At 39.1% G+C, this 22,820-nt stretch overlaps 1 protein-coding gene across 1 annotated transcript in view; it reads right to left on the minus strand.

Annotated features, from left to right (window-relative positions):
* Window positions 1–100: 100 nt before the first annotated feature.
* The window catches only part of trmt12 (tRNA methyltransferase 12 homolog), a 27,623-nt gene continuing 4,903 nt past the window's right edge, over window positions 101–22,820 (minus strand). Inside the window, exons 2-8 of the mRNA XM_043704574.1 lie at window positions 20,002–20,085; window positions 18,823–18,991; window positions 17,042–17,240; window positions 15,869–16,019; window positions 11,105–11,214; window positions 6,898–7,055; window positions 101–1,111 (exon numbers count right to left, since the gene is read on the minus strand). Of these exons, the coding sequence (XP_043560509.1) occupies window positions 548–1,111; window positions 6,898–7,055; window positions 11,105–11,214; window positions 15,869–16,019; window positions 17,042–17,240; window positions 18,823–18,991; window positions 20,002–20,057 (1,407 nt within the window). The 5' untranslated portion in view covers window positions 20,058–20,085 and the 3' untranslated portion in view covers window positions 101–547. The remainder of the gene's footprint in view (window positions 1,112–6,897; window positions 7,056–11,104; window positions 11,215–15,868; window positions 16,020–17,041; window positions 17,241–18,822; window positions 18,992–20,001; window positions 20,086–22,820) is intronic.

The raw sequence follows: 22,820 nt of genomic DNA on the forward strand, positions 1-22,820 counted from the left end.
ACATTTACAGGTTACAGAGGGAATGATGGGAGCAAATCACAGAGGATGATACTACATTGCTTCAATGCTTGGAAAATGAAAAAACTTCAGGAGCAGTAGGTTATTTTGACACGACTGTTATGTATTCATTATCAACAAATAACAATATAGGACAGTGTTGAACAACATCTTATATATTTCAGAGTACAGAAGAAAGTGCTCTGTCAAAAAGAAAGAACAAATTAAATACTAATGAGACAACATGGATGAATAAAGCCATAAGAACAAAATAGAGAGATTAGGACAGTAGTCAACAAAAACAATTAGAAAAGCAAAGATAAACTGTAAAATTAAATGATAATTGAACATAAGATGTTACACGTAAAATATTTTTTTAAAAATGTACAAAACAGAAGGCTGGGGTGCAAATCAGGCCATTAAAAGATATATAGGATAATACCAGTTAACGACAGAAAGACGCTAAGTGTAACATGGATAAATACAGGCATTTTCAGTTTCTCAACTTTCATGGATTACAAAATTTGGGAAAAAGCCCAATATTTTCAGTTTATAAATTCACATCGCATGGTCTACATTCCAAGTCCAGTACAACATGATCAACATGAGGTGCATAAGACTTCACATGTTCAAGATGTAAGATATTTGTCCACCATGGCTTTGCATGGAGAGTTTCTAATAAACACTTAATCCTTAATGCAACTGTCTCTGCCCAAGCTTGCCACTCCGGATAGGTAAATACTCCTTTTTCAATTTTTGACTGGTTGCCTGGTCCTTTCCATCTTAAGTTGTATATGCTTTCTTCATTTGCATCCTTTTTCAATGATGATGTGAATGTTGGAGTTGTAGAATCGGAACTACTCCCAGATCTCTCAATACTTGAAGCTGGAAGCTCTGCAGTTAAATACTGTTGCTGTGCTTTAGAAGAACTGCTATCAAAATTCTGCCTGTCGAAGTGTGCATTTCTGTTTTCACCGTACAGGCTAATATTGTGATGAATGTGGAAAATCCCTCCCTTATCCTCTCTTAACAACTGGCACGCTACAGGCCATCCTTCTTCTGAACTTGGAATGAGTCCCAAATTCACTCGATCTGCCAGATTGCGTAGAGACAGCTAGAAACACAAAGGAGTTTAATTATAAATTTATAACCAAGAAATATTTCAAGCAGTTTATTACATTTGCAAATTGGAATGAAAAGCACAATCTTTATCAAGGTACCTTGACCTACTATACAGTAGCCACCGTGGAAGCCAAAAGTGGATACATGGGAATAATGTTTCTACTTTCATGGCTCCAGTATCCACTATAAGAAGAAAATCTCTACTGTAAACTATGAGGTATCTGTGAACCATTCAGTCAAATTGTTGTGATCACTTTTGGGACCATAAAAATATCTTTGAATTGTTTTTCTAACATTACACAGTTGCTGTAGAAGGCAAAGGAAATTCGGCAAGTCTACAATTTGACTCTTTCTGATTTTTTTGGATGCACAATGGAAAGCATCCTATCCAAATGCATTATAGCTCGGTTAGGCAACTGCTCCACCCAAGACCACAAGAAATTACAAAGAATTGTGAACGCAGCCCAGTCCATCACAAAAACTAGACTTCCTTCCATTGACTCCATGCACACTTCCTGCTGCCTTGGTAAACTGGCCAACATAATCAAAGACCCCTCCCAACCTGGTTATACACTCCACCCTTTTCCATCAGGCAGAAGATACAGAAGTTTGGAAACATGTACCGACAGATTCAAGAACCGATTTTTCCCCCACTGTTATCAGCTTTATGAATGGACTTCATATATTTGAGTTGATCTTTCTCTGTAGCTGTAACACCCTATTCTACATTCTGTTCTATTACCCTGATAGACTTACGTAAGGTATGACTTGTCGGGTTAGCATGCAAACAATACTTTTCACTGTATCTCAGTGCTTGACAATACTAAATCAAAGCAAATCAAATAAAATCCTGCTAAAATATGACAGCCGAATTATATCTGTCGGTGGCTGTCGGTTGGGTTCAAATGGAGTATAACCCAGAAGACAACTCAATGATTTGAAAGAAAATAATTTTGACTTCAGTGTTTAGAGTCCTCCTGCTATGCAGCAGGCAATGCTATTTCATAGCTCAAGCTCAAAGCGAAATGAATAGCTCTTACAAGCTGGAACCCAATATACAGGAAAACACCTTCATTTGGGTCTCTCTGGGATGTATCTCAATATTCAAATTATGCTTATATGGAAAGATTAGCTTCCTTACAGTATGGAAACAGGCCCTTCAGCCCAACTAATCCACACCGACCCTCCAAAGAGTAACTCACCCAGACCCACTCCCCCTAACGAATGCACCTAACTCTACGGGCAATTTAGCACGACTAATTCACCTAACCTGCACATCTTTGGACTGTGGGAGGAAACTGTGCCGCTAAACACTAAGTTTGTTGTTCACGGAGAATCATGAAACATCAGAAGACAGTGATACGCAGGCATGGTGTGATTAATTAGATTCCCTACAGTATGAAAACAGGCCCTTTGGCCCAACAAGTCCACACCAACCCTTCGAAGAGTAACCCACCCAGCCCCATTCACCTACCCTATGTTTACCCCGAACTAATACACCTAATACTATGGGCAATTTAGCATAGCCAATTCACCTGACCTGCACATCTTTGGAAACCCACGCAATTACGGGGAGAATGTGAAAACTCCACACAGATAGTCGCCCAAGGCTGGAATTGAACCTGGGACCTTGGTGCTGTGAGGCAGCAGTGCTAACCACTGAGTCAAATGTCTTCAGGCCAAGCATGCCCAGCAGAATGTTAATGCCTCTGTCTAAATCTCTAATACTAACTTCATATTCAGTGTTTGCACCCAATTATAGCATTTATGCAAGAAAACCTTTTTTGCTGAACACAAATCAAAGTGACCTGAAAATCCATCATTGTACGGATGGAAAATGGAGGTTCACATGCATGAAGATTGGTGCAAATGGAGAAAATAAAATACTTCGATTTAACAAGGTTTCACTTTTTCTTTCTCAGCTGAGTAACTTTGCTCCCTGACTGGTCTTTCACCACAAGTGTTACCCCAGAGGTTCCTCTCTCTTGCAAAAGCCAAGTGAATCTTGCAGCCTCATTTGAATCATAATGCACTTGGTCTCCTCAATTTGAGTTCAGGCTGTCACCCACATTTTACATGATTAACCATAAAGACAGCTGCCTGTAACTCTCTGCTCTCTTTCTTTTTTCCAATTCTTGCAAACAGACCTGTTTGTCTAGATTTAGTGATAACTTAGAAACCCTGTAAGCCATTACTAGAATGATTTTTGATGGACTCTGATTCTGTCATAATCTGTCTCTACAGCAACATAAATCACATGGACCACGTAAAACAGCTGGTTATCTTTGAAACTCCAAATTAGAATTTATCTCTGTATTAAATAGTTGAAAGTATAACTACTCATAAAACCTGACAGTCCATGTGCAACTTGGAGACCACATAACCACAGCCTTTCTAGTCATAAAGGCAAACTGTGGATATTAGAATTCCGAAATCAACTCAGACAATGTTCTCAACAAAATGGGCAGCACTGCTGCCTCACAGCATCAGGAACCTGGGTTTGATTTCACCCTTGGGTGACTGTCTGTGTGGAGTTTGCACATTCTCCCCATATCTACACTGGTTTTCTCCAGGTGCTCCGGTTTCCTCCCACAATCCAAAAATGTGCAGTTTAAGTGGATTGACTATGTTAAATTGCCTATAATGTCCAAGCATGTGCAGACTAGGTAGATTAGCCAAGAGAAATACAGTGTTACAGGGATAGAGTAGAAGGAGTGGGTCTGGATGGGATGCTCTTCAGACGGTCAGTCTGAACTTGATGGTCCTGCTGACACTTGATAGGGATTCAATGATTCTATGTCAGAAAAACTCAGCATGTCTGACAGCATCTGTGGAGAGGGAATCAGAGTTAATATTTTGAGTCCAGTATGACTGCTTCAGAACATAAGGTATTTGACAGGACAGAGGCCCAGCACCAAAGATAGTGGAGTTGTTAATGGTGGAGGAAAAAAATTGAAAATGGGTATAAATTAAATAAATTACAACATCTTAATTTACACCCATTTTACATATTTTGTTTTCTCCACCATTAATGACTATTTTGTATCTTGCTCTGGACCTTTGCCTCTGTCACATTAACAGAGAGAACAGAAAATTCCAACTTGATCATGGTGGATTGGTGGTAGACGAAATTGGAGTCGCCACCAACATGCAAATTAAGTCAAGACTATCAAATGCAAGCCAATGACCACAGACTTCTGCTTTAACCAGGATAATTGATACATTATCAGGGCCTTGAAGACACCATTGATTTCTAGCAGGTTTGTTGTAGAATGTTGGGAGTGAGTATGACCAGCCCAGGAGAAGAACAATGATGGTGAAAAGGTGTAGATTAGGTGTAAAGTGCTCCCAATTTTCATACATTGCCTTCCTCAGCCAGTGCTCAACAAGCTGCTTCATGTCTAGATTGGTCACATTCCTGGTGGCAGGAGTCGACCACAGGATTACATTATGTGAACCTTCATCATGATTAGGTGATTCAACAATATTAGTGTTGGTCTGGTGATGGATGCCCCAAATCTATCCTCCTCCTCCTTACAATCTCACCAGAACCTGACTAATCCTGTGTCCTCTTCTAATGCAATCCATTCTGCTGTACAACGTTACGTATACCTTCACTAGTAAGGATTGATGGGTTCTTCCAAATCTACCTAGACACCTGAAGAGCATCTCTAACATTCAGCAAGCTTGACTGATAACACCACTGATGGTCATATGATTTTGTCCTTATAATTCTGTGTTTCACTGGTGGGATTCCTCAGATGTATTATGACTCAAGATGGCACATACTTTCTCAACTACAGAAAAGCTTTCTCCAACTCAAAATTCTGTTCTACCATCAACGTCTCAAGAACGTCAATGTTTTTCTGTAATGCATCAATTTTTCACACAACTATTTGTTTCTCATGCAGTGGAGATCCACAATATGTACCAAATTATTTACAACTTTGTAACTGAATGTAGGATCATTACACGAGAGAAAGGAGATTTTATATCTTCATCCTGGCCTTGACTAAAATCTAAGTCCAATGTATAAAAGGGTTTGAACCAACTCTCGTCAGTAAAAAGGTGAAGTCATTTTTATAAAAATGTAACTGCAAGAGGCAATGAAATTTCTGATAAAGGACACACAATTTTGCCATGATTGTTATTAAATTCTTGTATCTTTTCCATTTAAGTCTTTCTTTTCTTTTTTCCATTCTCTACATTCAATCAAATTTATTGCAATTTCTTATTGATTTTAAAAGTTCAAGTGACAGCTCAGAATTGATGCAAAGACTGGTCCAAAATACCAAAACTACAAATGGATGAACTTGTGGATCTCTGTACTGAGGTCCACTTCAAAGTGTCGGTGGGAACTTTAGAAAATTAAAGTAATAAAGACCTTTGGGACTACAAAAGTCCACTCATTCCACAGACCATGTATAAATCATATGTCATTTATTTCATCTGACCCAATAAACCTCCTGAAAAAAATCCATATTAAAAACTCCCAAAAACATCCCTTAGCCTTCACACACTTCATATATCCAATCTGTGCCATCCCATGCCACCTACCACCAAGATCCTTCAATGCCTTCCGGAACACAGTTTTTCTCCCTGCACGCGATGGCCTCTTGTTCCTCCATGCCACCTTATTCTTCATGCACCTGCATAACACATTGTAACTATAATGTCACCTTATTCCTCTCTGCCCACCTCCACAGCCCTATATTAACTAAGTGCTAACTCATGCCAATCCAATTTCAGTTTGCCCTTACACTCTCAATGCCAACTCACACAGTATTCAACATGGGCAAACTTCAAGAAATGTGGAGATTAAATAAAGGATCTTCCTACCATTGATTAACAGTGAAGCTCCACTGTTAATCAATCAGCCTGCATGAAACTCAGTGTGACAATGAGGCTGGCTTGCAGCTTCCAGTTCATTTTGCCTTCAAAAAGAGAAAAATTAAAAGAGACTTGAGAGGCAACTTTTGTCACACAGGAATGAACTGCCAGAGGAAGAGGTACATGCAAATACAGTTTCAACATTTAAAAGACATTTGGACAGGTACAAGATAGGTAAGGTTTAGAGGGATATCGGCTAAACGCAGGTAGATGGGGCTAGTTTAGTTTGGGAAACCTGGTCGGCATGGATGAGTTGGATGAAAGGATCTACTTCTGCACTGTATGATTCAATGACTACTGAACCCCAAAAGGTAAAACATCAAAATATAACATAAATATCTCATCTCCAGTAATAAACTCTGGTCAGCTGTTTGCTGGAAAATATTTGTCCTTGTGTCTACAACCCCCATTACAGAAGAATCATTTTGTTCTATGGAATATTGTATGAGCTCAGCATTTACAAATCTCTAGTATCACCAGTCCTTTTTCCAACCACATATTGATGCAACAGACATATTTCCTCAGTCTCAACTTCTTTTCTTGGATATAGATGGTAAACTTATGGAAAATAAGAAGTCATTTCACCTATAGCTTATTAAATTTAAAAGTTATTCAATTCTATGCTAACATTCTTCACTTTATGCGAACATTCTTCAATTATCCTAAATTCGGCACTGTGATTTCAAGTATCGAAGCTTTAAAAGATAGAAAGTGCCTGAAAATAGTATTTGATATAGGCTGAGGTTTTTGGAAAAGACATCGATAGCAGGTTTATCCTCAGAATAAGTGATTCCTCAAGATTTATCCTGCTTTGATGAAACAAATTCAGAAAACCCTGTAAGATTCCAACAGAGGGCAGTAAAAAATAGTGGACACATAAGAAAATACCTGTCGGTTGTCACCTTTGTGGACTTTACAGCGATGCAATACTTTGTTCAATTCCAGATTCTTTAAGAGTGCAGCAACTGCGTGTGGATTCCATTCGCAGGCATGGACAAATGCTGCACCCGCATGCATGAGAAATGGTAATGTAAAATAACCAATGCCTGTAGAAACGGAATTAATTAATTTCATTACAGAATTACTAGTACACATGATTCACAAAATAAGAAAGCTATTAATGCAATATATGATCATCTCTAAGTATTTTTACACATTACAAGTTTTCAGTTGAAATACTCATATACCAGGGTCCTATACTATTTGAGTAACTAAACGTTAAAAATCAGCAATGGCTGTAAAGCAGAGTGAGACATCTGCAGCACTGAAAGGTGTTATTAAAATGCTAGTCTCTGTTTTTCAATAAAATGTCATATTGGTGTGGCAGTTATCTTTTATGAGGCGGTTATCATTCAAAAACCTGGTGTACACAGGCACTTCTGTCAATAGCAGTATCTTGGTGACAATAAACACACAAGACACCTTGCCATTGATAATGGCATATGTCACATTTTGATCATTGATATTTATGAATCTAGCTACTGACTGACTTGCTGAAGAAGTATAAAGAGACTCAAAAGCAAATCCATGTGTGTGTTTGAGATTGAAAACGTCAATTTTAAACTGCTCTGCAATATGAACAGGATGATTTAAAGAGCAACCAAGCCAGAAACCAGTACAGACAACTTCCTTAAAGAGTTATGCAAAACAGCTGCATTTTATCTAATGACCTTGAACTCAGAGAAGCAGCACACAGCGAGCTTTATTTTAAATTATTTGGCTGTAGCCCTTGACTTGGAAAGAGTGTTTGCATGTGTGTTAGTGACACTGGGCACAAAAAGGCATAAAATGTTCTGTTCTCCAATCATGACAGTCCTCACTTTAGCACTAAAGGAAATTGGAAATAAACAATGAAGCTGATTATTCTAATAGTCTGCATATTCTTAAAGCTGCATGAATTTCTTACCAAAGATATTTAAGGAAAATTGGAGACGAAAGGAAGTGCACAATAAACATTAAAACATCATAAATAATTATCATATATAGAGTACACATACCCAAACTAAAATTACTTGTCTGTTCAAGGCTGAAAAATGTGTTGCTGGAAAAGCGCAGCAGGTCAGGCAGCATCCAAGGAGCAGGAGAATCGACGTTTCGGGCATAAGCCCTTCTTCAGGAATGATTCCTGAAGAAGGGCTTATGCCTGAAACGTCGATTCTCCTTCTCCTTAGATGCTGCCTCACCTGCTGCGCTTTTCCAGCACACATTTTTCAGCTCTGATCTCAAGCATCTGCAGTCCTCACTTTCTCCTTGTCTGTTCAAGCCTAACATTGTATGCAGTTTACATGAATGCTTGTTTAAATAATGCTATATGTCATCAGGGACCTTTCATGAAATGACTTGCTGATAGTATGAGAGCTCAATTAACATAATGAGCTCAAAGAGGTAGACTCTCTGAAGTAAATTTTATCTATACCAATGTTGATTAACCTCCTTTGCTCTGAACAGCAAAATTACATTTTGTGAGTACTGTCACAAAGCTAGTCCTTTTTTTCCTAAAAGCTGTTCCTTCTCTCAAGGAGACTCTGTCCTTGGTTTTTTTCAGAGGGGCAATAAACCGGCCGGGCTCCAATCAGTCTGGTTTGGTACAGAGGTGAAAAGGACTTTTAGAGACCTTTTGTTTATATTTGTTTTTACAAATACATTAAGGACAAAAGGGTAACTAGGGAGAGAATAGGGCCCCTCAAAGATCAGAAAGGCGGCCTTTGTGTGGAGCCACAGAAAATGGGGGAGATATTAAATGTGTATTTTGCATCAGTATTTACTGTGGAAAATGATATGGAAGATATAGACTGTACGGAAATAGATGGACATCTTGCAAAATGTCCAGATTACAGAGGAGGAAGTGCTGGATGTTTTGAAACAGGTAAAGGTGGATAAATCCCCAGGACCTGATCAGGTGTACCCGAGAACTCTGTGGGAAGCTAGAGAAATGATTGCTGTCCCTCTTGCTGAGATATTTGTATCATTGATAGTCACAGGTGAGGTGCTGGAAGACTGGAGGTTGGCAAACGTCGTGCCACTGTTTAAAAAGGGTGGTAAGGACAAGCCAGGGAACTATAGACCAGTGAGCCTGACATCGGTGGTGGGCAAGTTGTTGGAGGGAATCCTGAGGGACAGGATGTACATGTATTTGGAAAGGCGAGGACTGATGAGGGATAGTCAACATGGCTTTGTGCGTGGGAAATCATGTCTCTCAAACTTGATTGAGTTTTTTGAAGAAGTAACAAAGAGGATTGATGAGGGCAGAGCAGTAGATGTGATCTATATGGACTTCAGTAAGGCGTTCAACAAGGTTCCCCATGGGAGACTGATTAGCAAGGTTAGATCTCATGGAGTACGGCGAGAACTACCCATTTGGATACAGAACTGGCTCAAAGGTAGAAGTCAGAAGGTGGTGGTGGAGAGTTGTTTTTCAGATTGGAGGCCTGTGACCAGTGGAGTGCCACAAGGATTGGTGCTGGGTCCTCTACTTTTTGTCATTTACATAAATGATTTGGATGCGAGCATGAGAAGTACAGTTAGTAAGTTTGCAGATGACACCAAAATTGGAGGTGTAGTGGACAGTGAAGAGGGTTACCTCAGATTATAACAGGATCTTGACCAGATGGGCCAATGGGCTGAGAAGTGGCAGATGGAGTTTAATTCAGATAAATGCAAGGTGCTGCATTTTAGGAAAGCAAATCTTAGCAAGATTTATACAGTTAATGGTAAGGTCCTAGGGAGTGTTGCTGAACAAAACGACCTTGGAGTGCAGGTTCATATCTCCTTGAAAGTGGAGTCGCAGGTAGACAGGATAGTGAATAAGGCGTTTGGTATGCTTTCCTTCATTGGTCAGAGAATTGAGTACATGAGTTGGGAGGTCATGTTGCGGCTGTACAGGACATTGGTTAGGCCACTGTTGGAATATTGCGTGCAATTCTGGTCTCCTTCCTATCAGAAAGATGTTGTGAAACTTGAAAGGGTTCAGAAAAGATTTACAAGGATGTTGCCAGGATTGGAGGATTTGAACTATAGGGAGAGGCTAAACAGGCTGGGGCTGTTTTCCCTGGAGCGTCGGAGGCTGAGGGGTGACCTTATAGAGGTTTACAAAATTATGAGGGGCATGAATAGGGTAAATAGGCAAAGTCTTTTCTCTGGAGTTGGGGATTCCAGAACAAGAGGGCATAGGTTTAGGGTGAGAGGGGAAAGATATAAAAGAGACCTAAAGGGCAACTTTTTCACACAGAGGGTGGTACATGAATGGAATGAGCTGCCAGTGGAAGTGGTGGAGGCTGGTACAATTGTAACATTTAAGAGGCATTTGGATGGGTATATGAATAGGAAGGGTTTGGAGGGATATGGGCCGGGTGCGGGCAGGTGGGACTAGATTGGGTTGGGATATTTGGTCGGCAGGGACGGGTTGGACCGAAGGGTCTGTTTCCATGCTGTACATCTCTATGACTATGTAAACAGATGAGACTTCAAGCCAAAGTTTTAGAAGTGACCTGTATAATGAAAGGAGAGTGGTCAGCTCTAGCTGAGCTGAGCAGTTTTAGTTCAGTCTTGAACTGGTTGGAAGTTCAACAGGGAGCTGTGTGGAAACACTCACTCTCTTTTCAGCCCTTCAACTTCAGCCTGTAAGTATGTCTTCCATTTATACTGGTATTTAAAGGGAGTTTTAATATTGGGACTGTTGTGTGTATTCAGAACAGCATAATTAAGTCTAGTTGGATAGGCTGAGGTCTGAATGGGGTCTTCATTCTATCCTTTGTGTTTCATTGTATAATTTTGTGAATAAATCTCTGTCTGTTTTAAAATCTAATAGTCAACCTCGCTAACTTAATTCGTGTAATTTTCACTGCACACTTAGCGAAACAAATTGCAAAGTTTTGGTCTGAGCTGCCTGCTTAAGAATGTTTTGAATGGTCTAGCTTAGTCCATAACAGTATCAATTGAATAAATGAATTAATTAAATGAATATAGTTTTCATTCAAATTACTAGTCCCTGTAATGTTGCTTCCCTCTTTACAAACAGTAGGGTATTATAAGATCATACAGCACAGATGGAGGCCAGTCAGCCCATTGTGTTCATGTGAGTAACTCTCAATGTTACCTGCATACAGATCCACAACCACCTCCCCCGTACAATCAAATGAGCTGACCCGAAGCTTCTCTGTGATGTTTCCTGAGGAGAACATGCATTTGGTGACATCAAATGTATACCTTCAAAAGAATATGAGACACTTTACAATACTAGAGGTACAGACATATCAATTTCTTGATTAGTTCAAGAAATAACAATAATTTTTAGAAAAGAATATAAATGCAAATTACAGTACTACATGTCGATAGATAACAAAAGCAGTACCCAAATCATGATGGCTGAGAAAATGCATGTACTTGCAGCAATACAGAAGACTCAACAGAAAGTGACAATACTCCAACAGGCAGTGATCATGAACAAGTAAAACCATCCACAGAACAAACCTCATGGTCTGTAAGCAGCATATGATGTAGGGGTCATTTCCTACCACTTAAAGCCCTGATTTCTAGCATGAGGTTGTCAGTCTGACAATGACTGGATCTGATGTCCAAAAGGCACATATTTCCAAACTAGGGATGGCACGGTGTCTCAGTGGTTAGCACTGCTGCCTCACAGCACCAGGGACACAGGTTTGAATCCTGCCTCGGGCGAATGTCTGTGTGGAGTTTGCACATCCTCCCCGTGTCTGCGTGGGTAAATGGGTCTGGGTGGGTTACTCTTCAGAGGGTTGATGTGGATTTGTTGGGCTGAAGGGCCCGTTTCCACACTGTAGGAAATTTAATCTAGTACTCAAGTGCTATTGAGCTGCTTTATTTAGACTGACAGTTGTTGAATGAAGATCTGGAAATGAGAAATCAAATTGATTCAATGAGCACAAGAGATCCCATGTTATTATCTGTGTAGGAGGAGGGAACTTTCCAGTACCCTGGCCAACAATCTGTCTTCATGCATCACTAACAAAAGCAAATAATCTGTTAAGTCACCTAGTTGGTTCTTCAGGGTGTTGCTGTGTGAAAAAAGTTTTCTCCCCTTTTGCTTAGTTAACAGTATCTTCAGAAGTGCTAAATTTTTTATTCATTCGTGGGAAGTGGGCTTCGCTGGCTAGGCCAGCATTTATTCCCCATCCCAATTACCCGGAGGACAGGTAAAAGTCACCCCATTGCTGTGGGCCAGACCAGGTAACGATGGCAGTTTTAATTCCAAATTTTTTTATTGAATTCAAATTCCATCATCCACCATGGTGGGATTTGAACCCAGGTTCCCAGAACATTACCTCAGTCTCTGGATTAACAGTCCAATGATAATACCATTGGACAATCGCTTCCCCATCGTTAACTGACTGTAATGTAGCTTACTACAATTTGAGAATGAGATAATCAGTCAATTAAAGTCTTTTTAAAAAAATATTATTGTGTTATATGTTGAAAAGGTAACACTAAGGGCAAGTTTATATAGCAGTGTTGATAATTCCTGGTGTTCTGAAGAAACGTCCTCTTGTTTCTCTTGCCAGACACACTAAGTACTTCCAGGAATTTCTTTTTTTAATTCCTGAAGAGGTCAATTCTAAACTTGGTGCTTGTGATTTCTCAGTGAGTTAATTCATTAAGCAGCGGAGTGATGAAGACTATGAATATTTGACCACCATTTCTCAATTTGAGAGGAATAGGCATCATCTCAGTTTTAGAGGTAGGGGTGCTACTATTGTCCTCAGTGAGCGGAATGTGAAATGAAAATAGAATTTAGCTTACCATGATGTTCCCATGATTGAAAGCAACATCACAATACCCTGAGCAGACTATCAATCTGCTGCAAAAGGAGCAGCTTTGCGAGGAAGTCAATAAGAGTAACAGGCTGTAGAGAATGGATCAGCTCAAAACTCTACAGCCCTACCACATCCAAAAGCAAAATATTCCAGATGCTGGAAAACTGAAATAAAAACAAGAGAATGCAGGAAAGTTTCAATAAGTGTAGCAGTATCTATGGAAAAAGAAACAAAGTTAATATTTCAGGTCATTGAGCTTTCAGCAAAACCCAACTGATGAAGGCCATCAGCCTGAAATATTCACGTATTTCTCTCTGCACAAATTCCGCAAGACCTGTTGAAGATTTCAAGCATTTTCTGTCCTCACTTCAGTTATGACTGGGGGTGGACATTGAAATATGAACAGGAGGTAAAAGGACTCCATGAATTGACTCATCTTTGATGATGGAAGAGCTCAGAACACCAGTATAAAAGACAAGCCTGATACATTTGTGACCATCAAACTCCAGTTAGAAATGCTGTGGAAAATCTATCCTCAGATGTCAGTATTCAGCCATTAGATTCACCGATGATTCCAAGAAACTGGCAAGCAAAGGCCATACCTCAGCAAAATTTCAGCTGCAGTCCTGAAAACCTGTGCTCTATAATTAGCTGTGTCTCCAATTCGTATATTCAAAGCACTGACATATCCAAAGTGAAATGTATATCCTGGCCACAAAGTGGAAGACAAATTTAATCTAACCAAATACTGACTCATCTTTCAACTCCCAATCATCACCAAAGTAATGAAAGATAGATGTTTCAAGCAACATTTGGGCGGCACAGTGGTTAGCACTGCTACCTCACAGCGCCAGAGACCCGGGTTCAATTCCCGCCTCGGGCAACTATCTGTGTGGAGTTTGCACATTCTCCCCGTGTCTGCATGGGTTCTCTCTGGGTGCTCCGGTTTCCTCCCACAGTCCGAAGATGTGCAGCTTAGGTGAATTGGCCATTCTAAAATTGCCCATAGTGTTAGGTGAAGGGTAAATATAGGGGGGGGTGTGGGTTGCTCGTCGGAGGGTTGGTGTGGACTTGTTGGGCCAAAGGGCCTGTTTCCACACTGTTAAGTAATGTAAAAAAATTTATTTACCAATAACCTGCTCAATGATGCTCACTTTGCATTTGGCCAGGTCATCTCAGCTCCAAACTCTTTACAACTTTGGTACAAAAAAGCCTAAGAAGCCAAATTCCAGACATAAGATAAGATGGATGGCCCATGGCATCAAGGCTTCACATCAACAGAGTGTGATTGAAGTGCACTGGAATTCAGTGAAAACTCTCCATTGGTTGGAGTCATATTCTAATAACAGCAGCAGGCAGATGGTAACACCAACATCTCCAAACTCCCTTGACCAACCCGAATCAGAAATAAATTACAATTCTTTCAGCATCACTCGATCAAATCCTGGAACTCCCTACTTAATGCACAGTGAGAATACCTTCACTCCATGTACTGTAGTTGTTCATGTTGGCTCATCAACTCAAGGAACATTAGGGGATGGACAACGAAACCTACAGTCACCGATGCTTGTATCTTGTTGACTTATAGAAAAAGGATGTGAGGAGATTTTCTACACTATTTACATCCTTGCTCATCATTCCTAGTAATAAATCTTCCTTTAGAATGCAGTCTAAAATCAGGGTAATTTTATTTTCACAATCATTGATTGGCTCCTGGGGTAGAAATGGTTTGCAGTTTTTAAAGTTAAAGTATCTATCTGCCTACTTAAGTTTATTCCACTTTGGCCACATTGTTCACGAATAGTTCACCACAGACCAATGAAAAAGACAGATTGGAGTGCAAGGAGAAACAACTTGCTTCCCCCAAATTGGTGATGTTGAAACTGGCCACTAGGAGACAAGATTCGAGATAAGGAAGGGTTACTCCACCCGAAATATTAACTCTGATTTCTCTTCACAGATGCTCCCACACCTGCTTAGCTATTTCAGCAATTTCTGATTTTGTTGGAGTTGACCCTCACTCCCTTTCATCTAGTAAGGAAACACATACCTATTACTCAAAGTTTTGTCATAATTACTATGTATCAAACTGAACCTTCACCTCATCACAACATAGCCTAGTTGGCTGGATGGCTGATTTGTTGAACCGTCGGTTCAACTCCCTTACCTGCTGTGATTACTGTGAAGGACTTCCCTTTTCAACCTCTCGCTATGCCTGAGGCATAGTGACCCACGACCACTCCTCTCTCTCTAATTGGAGAGCAGCCCTATATCTTGGTAGGGCTATGGCAACTTTAAGTTTATATGGCACATATATTAATGCTGAATTACACCACTAACGCTGAGCGATTGCTCATTTATTTCCCTGCCACGTTATTCACAAAAGTTGAACAGTGTTTTTAAAGTTGTGCTTCTTATAAAATTCTTTCTGTATTTTGTGCCCTTTTGTGTTTAATTATACCTGTGCTGTACAGTGCTGCTCTTAACTTTCAGCTTGACGTTAACACTTAGAGGCCAAGAATAAGTCACTATCTGACTGCTGTCTTTCCCAGTGTAGAAGTTGCTTGACCTCCATTCATATCTCACTTAAAGATACAGGAAATGCAACTGGCCTATGCCAGCGGCAAATCAGTAGCTGATGTTTAACAGCATCCAAATTTCTTTTCACAATGACAGTTCAAACACTTTTTGGAGAATTGCTTCCTGGTCCTTTGGTCACTTTTACTTGATTTGGAATTTAAAATCTTGACAAACATTTTCCAGGTTAATGAACAACAAAAATTGGCATGTTGAAAACTCAAACATCAATTTACTACTGTTTCATACTGCTGGTATCATCCAATTTAATCTCCACTGTTGAGAAACTGAGGTTAGAGGAATCTCATGTTTAATCTATGTTGTGCCATGACTTCTAAAGTCTGTTTAATAAACCTATTATACATACATAAAGATCAACACTGTGAAAGAGTCAGACAGCACCCACAATCATTAGCAATGTCATGTCTGCATGCAGTAAAATTTTACATTCTTATGGTCAGATTTTAATTTATCTCTATTTATTCTGCCCTCACCTGATGCCATTGTCAATATGGTGAACCCAGGCATCATTCCCCAGCAGTAAAGTCACCTTTGGAGTCCGAAAGCCATCAGCAGATACTCTACCAGCTTTTGCAATGCGTTTTGCTCCAAGTACATTAGCAACCACCAGCCACAGTCCTGGCTCTGCAATACAGGGCATAAAGGGACAATCAGTACATTTTTAATGCTAATTTAATTCTATATCACAGATGACTAAAAGTAACAGCTTCTAATATCCATGAGACGCATTGTGTCTCCTTTCTTTTCAGCCCTTATGTCAAGAATCATTCTGCAGATAAGAATGAACAGGGTCCATGGTGACTTTACCTAATTTTATTTTTCCTCTCTCTTACTTTAGGAGACCCCCTGTCACATTAATTCTATCCCTTGAATGTAATAACATATTTTAACAGAGCGATGGAAACTCCTTTTAAACAATTAAAGAATATTATCTTCTCCTATCTCAATTTCCTGGCTTGTGTCCTGTCCAGTAAATGGTCTGCAGAAGCTATTGATTTTGATTCTGAAATTTATTCCATTCTGCAAAAATTATCTGGACATTTATTTTCTGTCCTTCACTCATTTTAATAAAGATAAATAGATGTGAACATAAAACAGGAAATGTTATATCACTTTCCAAACCCAAATCAGCAAAGTTTGAAAAACACATTTTGCTCATCATGTGATAACCTCTGGGCAACACATTTAAGGTTGTATCTTGGTCCAACTTTCCACACTGCCCTTATGGGATGTCATTATGGTTGCACTGTTTGAAAACAATTTAATGGTGCATGAAGACATGCGTGCACGCACACAACACAGACACACCGTTTGTAGTTCCAAACTATGTGGGGGGGAAGGATGTGTTTTATGCTTTAAAAAATGTGTATGTAGTTTGGACAGTGGTTTAACGTTGCTCTCAGCTATGCAGTTGTGTGCAGGTCCCCCATATTAGCAAATTCCTGGGCTGTGACTACTTCTTAAAGGCATTAGTAGGCATGGTTTGCTGACCTTAGCTGGTGAACAAATTGAAGAGGAGGGAACATACAGTGAATAAGCAATATGATAATCCCCTGGAAACAAACAGTAATATCCTCAGGATTGAGGTTATCAACAGAGTTTATACTGAAATGTTCTCTTCAAATAGTTTGTACTTTATGTCTTACCCAAGGTTTTCCAAATATCTGCCTGGAATGCACTTTCATTCAGAATAATCATGTCTCCATGCCGCTTCCACACTCGAGGCAGGTCATGCTTCAGTTGATGAGTCCATGATACTCCAGCATGCTTCACCAATTCAGACAGCTCCTCCTGCATTTGTTTGTGGCAGGATTTTACTGAAGACTTCTTGGATAGTATTGGGTTCTGAAGAAGTATTTGTAAAACATTTAGGCAAAGAGAAACAAATTGCACCTAACAACTGATTTATAAGTGATAAATTTATAATAAAATTGAGGAGAGAGAAAATAGTTACTGAAAGAGGTCAATTACTTTTTGCAAATTAATTGACTACTGTTCACAAATTGGGAACCACTGGACAGTTATCACCATGGCACTGGCCATACTTCCATGATTTTTCCATGCTGTTTTTCTGTTCAACTAAAGTTCCATTAAATAAACAGCAACTCACCACCATGCCAAAAATGACTTTTCCTCTCTACTCTTTGTCTCTTGGCTGGATACAGCTCCATAGCTTTAAACAATACTCCACTGTCATTTTCCATGCATGAACCAAACAGAGAATACTGGCTGGTACTTGACTACTGACGGCATCACAATCAAGCTGCAAACAACAAATGCCCTGGAGATCACAGTGGGTCAGGCAGCATCCATGAAGAGAGAGCAAGCTAACACTTCGAATCGAGGTGACTCTTTATCAGAGCTGAAGTGAAGTGTGGAGGGAGAGCATTTATGCTATACTTTTGTTGGGGGGTGGTAGTCGGGGTAGGTGTAGGGTATATTAGTGGGGAAAAGATATTAGTAGCTTTCATTAAGTGAATAAGTGATTCTCATATTCCAATCACTTAATGTAAACTACTAATATCTTATCTCCATCAACACCCTACACCCATTATCCCCACCACCACCATACCGCCAAACTATAGCATAAATGTGTCCCTCCACATTTCACTTCAACTCTGATGAACAATCATCTGGACTCAAAACATTAACTTGCTCTCTCTCCATGGATGCTGCCTGACCCACTATGATCTCCAGCATTTGTTGTTTTCAGTACAGATTCTAGCATCTGAAGTAATTTGTTCCTATTACAATCAAACTAGTGTCCTCATTGGACATTCCTATATCCAAACAATTTCCACCAAGATGTTATGGACATAACCAGGAGTTGAAATTATTCTTCACCCATCACTGTTAAGGATATTTGCTGGACCTCAATTGCTACCCAACAGAGATTATTTAACACAGTACAGATCAAAGCTGACATGATTTGTGGGAGTTAGTGATACATTACAGTTTCTTAATAAACACTGAGTACTGACAAGCAAGGCAAACAGAAGCTTCTTGTTTTCTCCATGGCAAGTTAAGTGGCGTTTCCCACCACAGTCTATGCTGACTGGAATTCCACATTTAGGATGGTTTGCCATAATTGAAACACATATTTTTTTTTATTCTTAACAAATCAAAGTAATGCTGTTAATTGAATGATGCTAAGAGAGATGAGTGGGAGCTAAATACTGTAATCTATTTTTCATCAATTTGGTTTACAAATGTAATTTTTTGGGTAACAATGCACATACTGTTATGTACCACCCATAAAGTTATAACTCTTGAATTATTCTCAAAGCAGATGACACACCAGTACCTTGGAATTATTTTCCAAGCACTTCTATATTTTTGTTGTCACATGAAAGCCCAAAGACTTGAACAGTATCAAAATACTTGAACCCTAATCCTATCACTGTGCCACTGAGGAAAGAAATCCTACCTTTATTTTTGTGATAGTACAGGTGCTGCCCAGAGCCACAGAATTACACAGGTTGAGAAGGTGGTGCTGACTGAGTTTACTGTAAAGCACAGGCAATGCCACTGTTCCATCAGGCTGCTTCTGGAGGCGATAGGCTGTGTCCAAAATTCCATTTGCCTCCAAATACTCTCTGTTAAGTGGAAATAAATGAAAGGAGGTTAAAAATACATTCTGATGTCAGGATAAAGAAAACTGGAGATTCACTGGCCAAATAGCACTTTGAAATCTTTAATGCTATTTCACATTGGGACACTCATATTTATCCTGAATCTCATTTCAAGACACTCTTCCCCATTCTCCTCTCTCAATTCTTCTCATGCTTATTCTTGTCAAGAGATTGGATACATGCTTTGAAGTAGTAGGATCAGAAGATGGGAGCAAAGAGGAGGAAAGCATGAAACGGTCAGGTGATTTTCAAGAGTTTTGCAATAACAATGCAGGCACAACTCCTTACAACCCAAACTTAAGACATCGGTATAAATAATTAATTTTATAACAAGGGAAGTAACACATATAAAGCTTGAAATTTGAGGCACTTTCTTTTATAGGAGATAGGTACTTTTCACAGATTCCCATTCAAAGAGATGTTCTGTGTGGATTCATTACCTTAGGACATACACAAAATTACATGTATTTATCTTTACAACTTTTCTAACTTCAAATTATGGTGTTTCTCTGAGATTGCTCCACATAGGATCAATTTGCTCAGCCAAACACCAGTGATGTGGAATAAAGTTACGATACACCTAGTTGGATGAGAGAAAACAGCTGAAGAGAAGTAATGTAGTTATGTATACTTGAAGTGTTTACTTTGTAACAGTGGAATTGATGTTACTTGTTGCACTTTGGCCCTATTACTATTCATTGCAGCAGACTGGATAATTCATCCCCTGTTTTGGAAGAACAATTCATTTAAAGACCCTCAACAAAAGCAAGTTTCAGCACATCAAAATGTAACTGCAGAATCAATTGGAAATGTAAACAGTAATTTTAAAAATGATCCACTTAAACATTATTGGATGTAAAATATTAAGTAATACTAGAAAAATGTAATCAATTTGCGTCAGCTATGGAAAAAGACCAACTAAAATATTAGATTTAATGAGAATCGTGTTTGAAAGTATAAAACTAATGTCTTACCTATATTGTTGTGCAAACTGAGCCTGAGTCACAATTGTAAAAGATTCAGTCTGCATTCTCAAGCTGCTACAACTACTTTAATATCTGAAAGAAAATGCAACAAATATAAGCAAAGTTATCTCTAAAGCTTTCTATAAGAGAGAGACTTATAGAAAGGTCCCATCATTCAATTACAAACTTACGCATTCAAGCAGTTCAGAAAATATTGTATAAATACACAATTATAGATGCCGAAATCAACAATGGTCTTGGCAGCACATATCCCTTAATATGGGCATTCAACATCAGGACTTTAATTCCAACAATCATTGACAGAATACAGTTACCCCCCCAACCCCCCCAACCTCAGAATAAGATGAAATTTATAACGATTTAGAGGAGCAGATGACTGATCCTAAGTTTAATTTGCAGAATACAAATACATATTTTGATACCAGTGGAATAAACACACAGTACACATTGTGGATTTCGTCATGATGAGATCTGCCAATGTTGAGGAAATCTTTGGAATGTGTTTTAAGAGGACAAGAGTGGCACAGATTAATATATTTTTAAAATTATTGTGCATTGCATTTGGAAAATGCAACTGCTCCAAAAGCAAAATAAAAATGAACAGTTTTGCAGAAATAGAAAGTGCGCTTATTTTGTCTAAAGCTTTTAAAGCAAATTTACTCATTCATCAGGTATTTACATCTGAATTTTTGATCTTTGTTCTTCTAAGTTTTGTTGGCTTTTCAAATGAATGTGCAGATAACTGCATTATGCAGTGCAGTACTGAGTTACATAGGATCTCTTCCTCATTCTGATTTAAGTCAGATTGGAGAGGCAATGTATTAGTATGCTTGATTTGGAGGTGCCAGTGTAGGACTGGGTATACAAAGTTAAAAATCACACAATACCATATTATAGGCCAACATATTTATTTGGAAGCACTAGCTTTCGGAGCGCTGCTCCTTCATCAGGTGGTTGGACTATAACCTGATGTTGTGTGATTTTTAACATTAGTATGCTTGCCTCTAATCATTGACAAGATAGCTCTTAGATATCCTTTCCAAACATCATCACACAGCCGACATAAAACGGATGAACAGGTCAATTGCAACATAAACTAATTGGGCGGCACCATGACTGAATATTAAAATTATGAAAGCACAATTTTGCTCTAGCCTGGAAATTTGAAATGTTAACTACTCCTCTTTCTCCAAATGCTTCTGAACTTGCTGAACATTTTCAGAATTTCTGTTTTTGTTGTATTTTTAAAAGTAACTAATTGGCTACAAAGTGCTTTGGGACATCCTGAGGTTAAGAAAGATGCCGTATATATTCAAACTCTTCCTTTTTTTAAATTTTAAAAATACATATCTGTGGATGTCAGGTCAGGAGGGTGTCATAGATTAGGTTTTTGCAGGAACTGGCATATAATCCTATGATAACATCTTTAGAGCATTAATCAAATCAGTTCTACGCAAAACACAATCTGCTTAAATAAAAAAAATTAAGTGAGCAGTGAAGATATTCCACAAGTGAGTAGCACTGCAGCTCAGGCCTATGAAAACTGTTGTTCATTCTTGCCAAGTCCAAATCCTCTTTGCGAAAGTAAAATTCCATGAATACTGAAAAGCCGAACGGTGTGAAAACCTCACTAGCTCATATGAAACAAAACAAGACTTAGGGGCTGGATTTTTCAAGGAGTGGCAATTTCAAGCAGATTACCTGTGTCTGTCCCCCTGCTCTACGTGTCATCCTCACCACTTGCATTCCCATCTAGTTTTATGTTGTCTGTAAACTCGATGACAGTACATTCACATCCTTCATCCAAAACATTTATACTGTAAACTATTGTGGCCCTGCACTAATCCCACGGTACACCACTAGTTAGAGGTTGCTATCCTGAAAATGCAACCTGAGCCCAACTCTCTAAATTGTATTAGTTAGCAATGTACTAGACTTGTATTAGTTTATCCATGGTACCTCTAGTACCATTGGCTCACCGTATTGAGTCGCCTAATGTGTGGTAAGTTATCAAACGTCATCTGAAAGTCCAAATATCTTACATTTACCTCTAGGGTGTGGAATGCCAGGTAGGTAGAATACCAAGTGGAAAAGGGTTAAGGTGTTTTGGGGCTGGGGGGGAGGAGGAGGCAGATAGGAGATGTGGTGTTTAGTATAGGGCAGGGTAGGTGGGAGAGAGAAATTGGATCAAGAAGGGAACCTGGGGAAGGAGTATCAGATCCAAGGTTAAAAATCACACAACACCAGGTTATAGTCCAACAGGTTTAATTGGAAGCACACTAGCTTTCGGAGCGACGCTCCTTCATCAGGTGATTGTGGAGGGCTCGATCGTAACACAGAATTTATAGCAAAAATTTGCAGTGTGATGTAACTGAAATTATACATTGAAGAATTGATTGTCTGTTAAGCCTTTCATCTGTTAGAATACAGTGATAGTTTCACTTCTTTCATGTGTAAATCACAAAACCCTTTTTTATAAAGTTGCATTCTCGGGTTAGCTGTTAACAATGGTGATAGCTAGACAATATATTGAGGGTGTTAGCCCCCTGTGTTCTCTGTCTATGACCTGATGTTTAGATTGATTCCAATCTAAAAAGTGAAATAACAGAGTTTTACATAAATTCATGCAGTTTTTGAGCTCAGAGTTCGACATGAATCTATGTGATTTTTGAGTAAAGTGCAATGTAACTCTGAAAGTACCAAAAAAATTCACCACACACAATATATATGTGTGCATGTGGGTCTTTGTCTGTCTGTGTGTGTGTCTGTCTGGGGTGAGGGTTGTGAGTGTGAGAAAATGTGTGTGT

This window comes from Chiloscyllium plagiosum, chromosome 15 (assembly GCF_004010195.1).
Source record: "Chiloscyllium plagiosum isolate BGI_BamShark_2017 chromosome 15, ASM401019v2, whole genome shotgun sequence".
NCBI lineage: Eukaryota > Metazoa > Chordata > Chondrichthyes > Orectolobiformes > Hemiscylliidae > Chiloscyllium > Chiloscyllium plagiosum.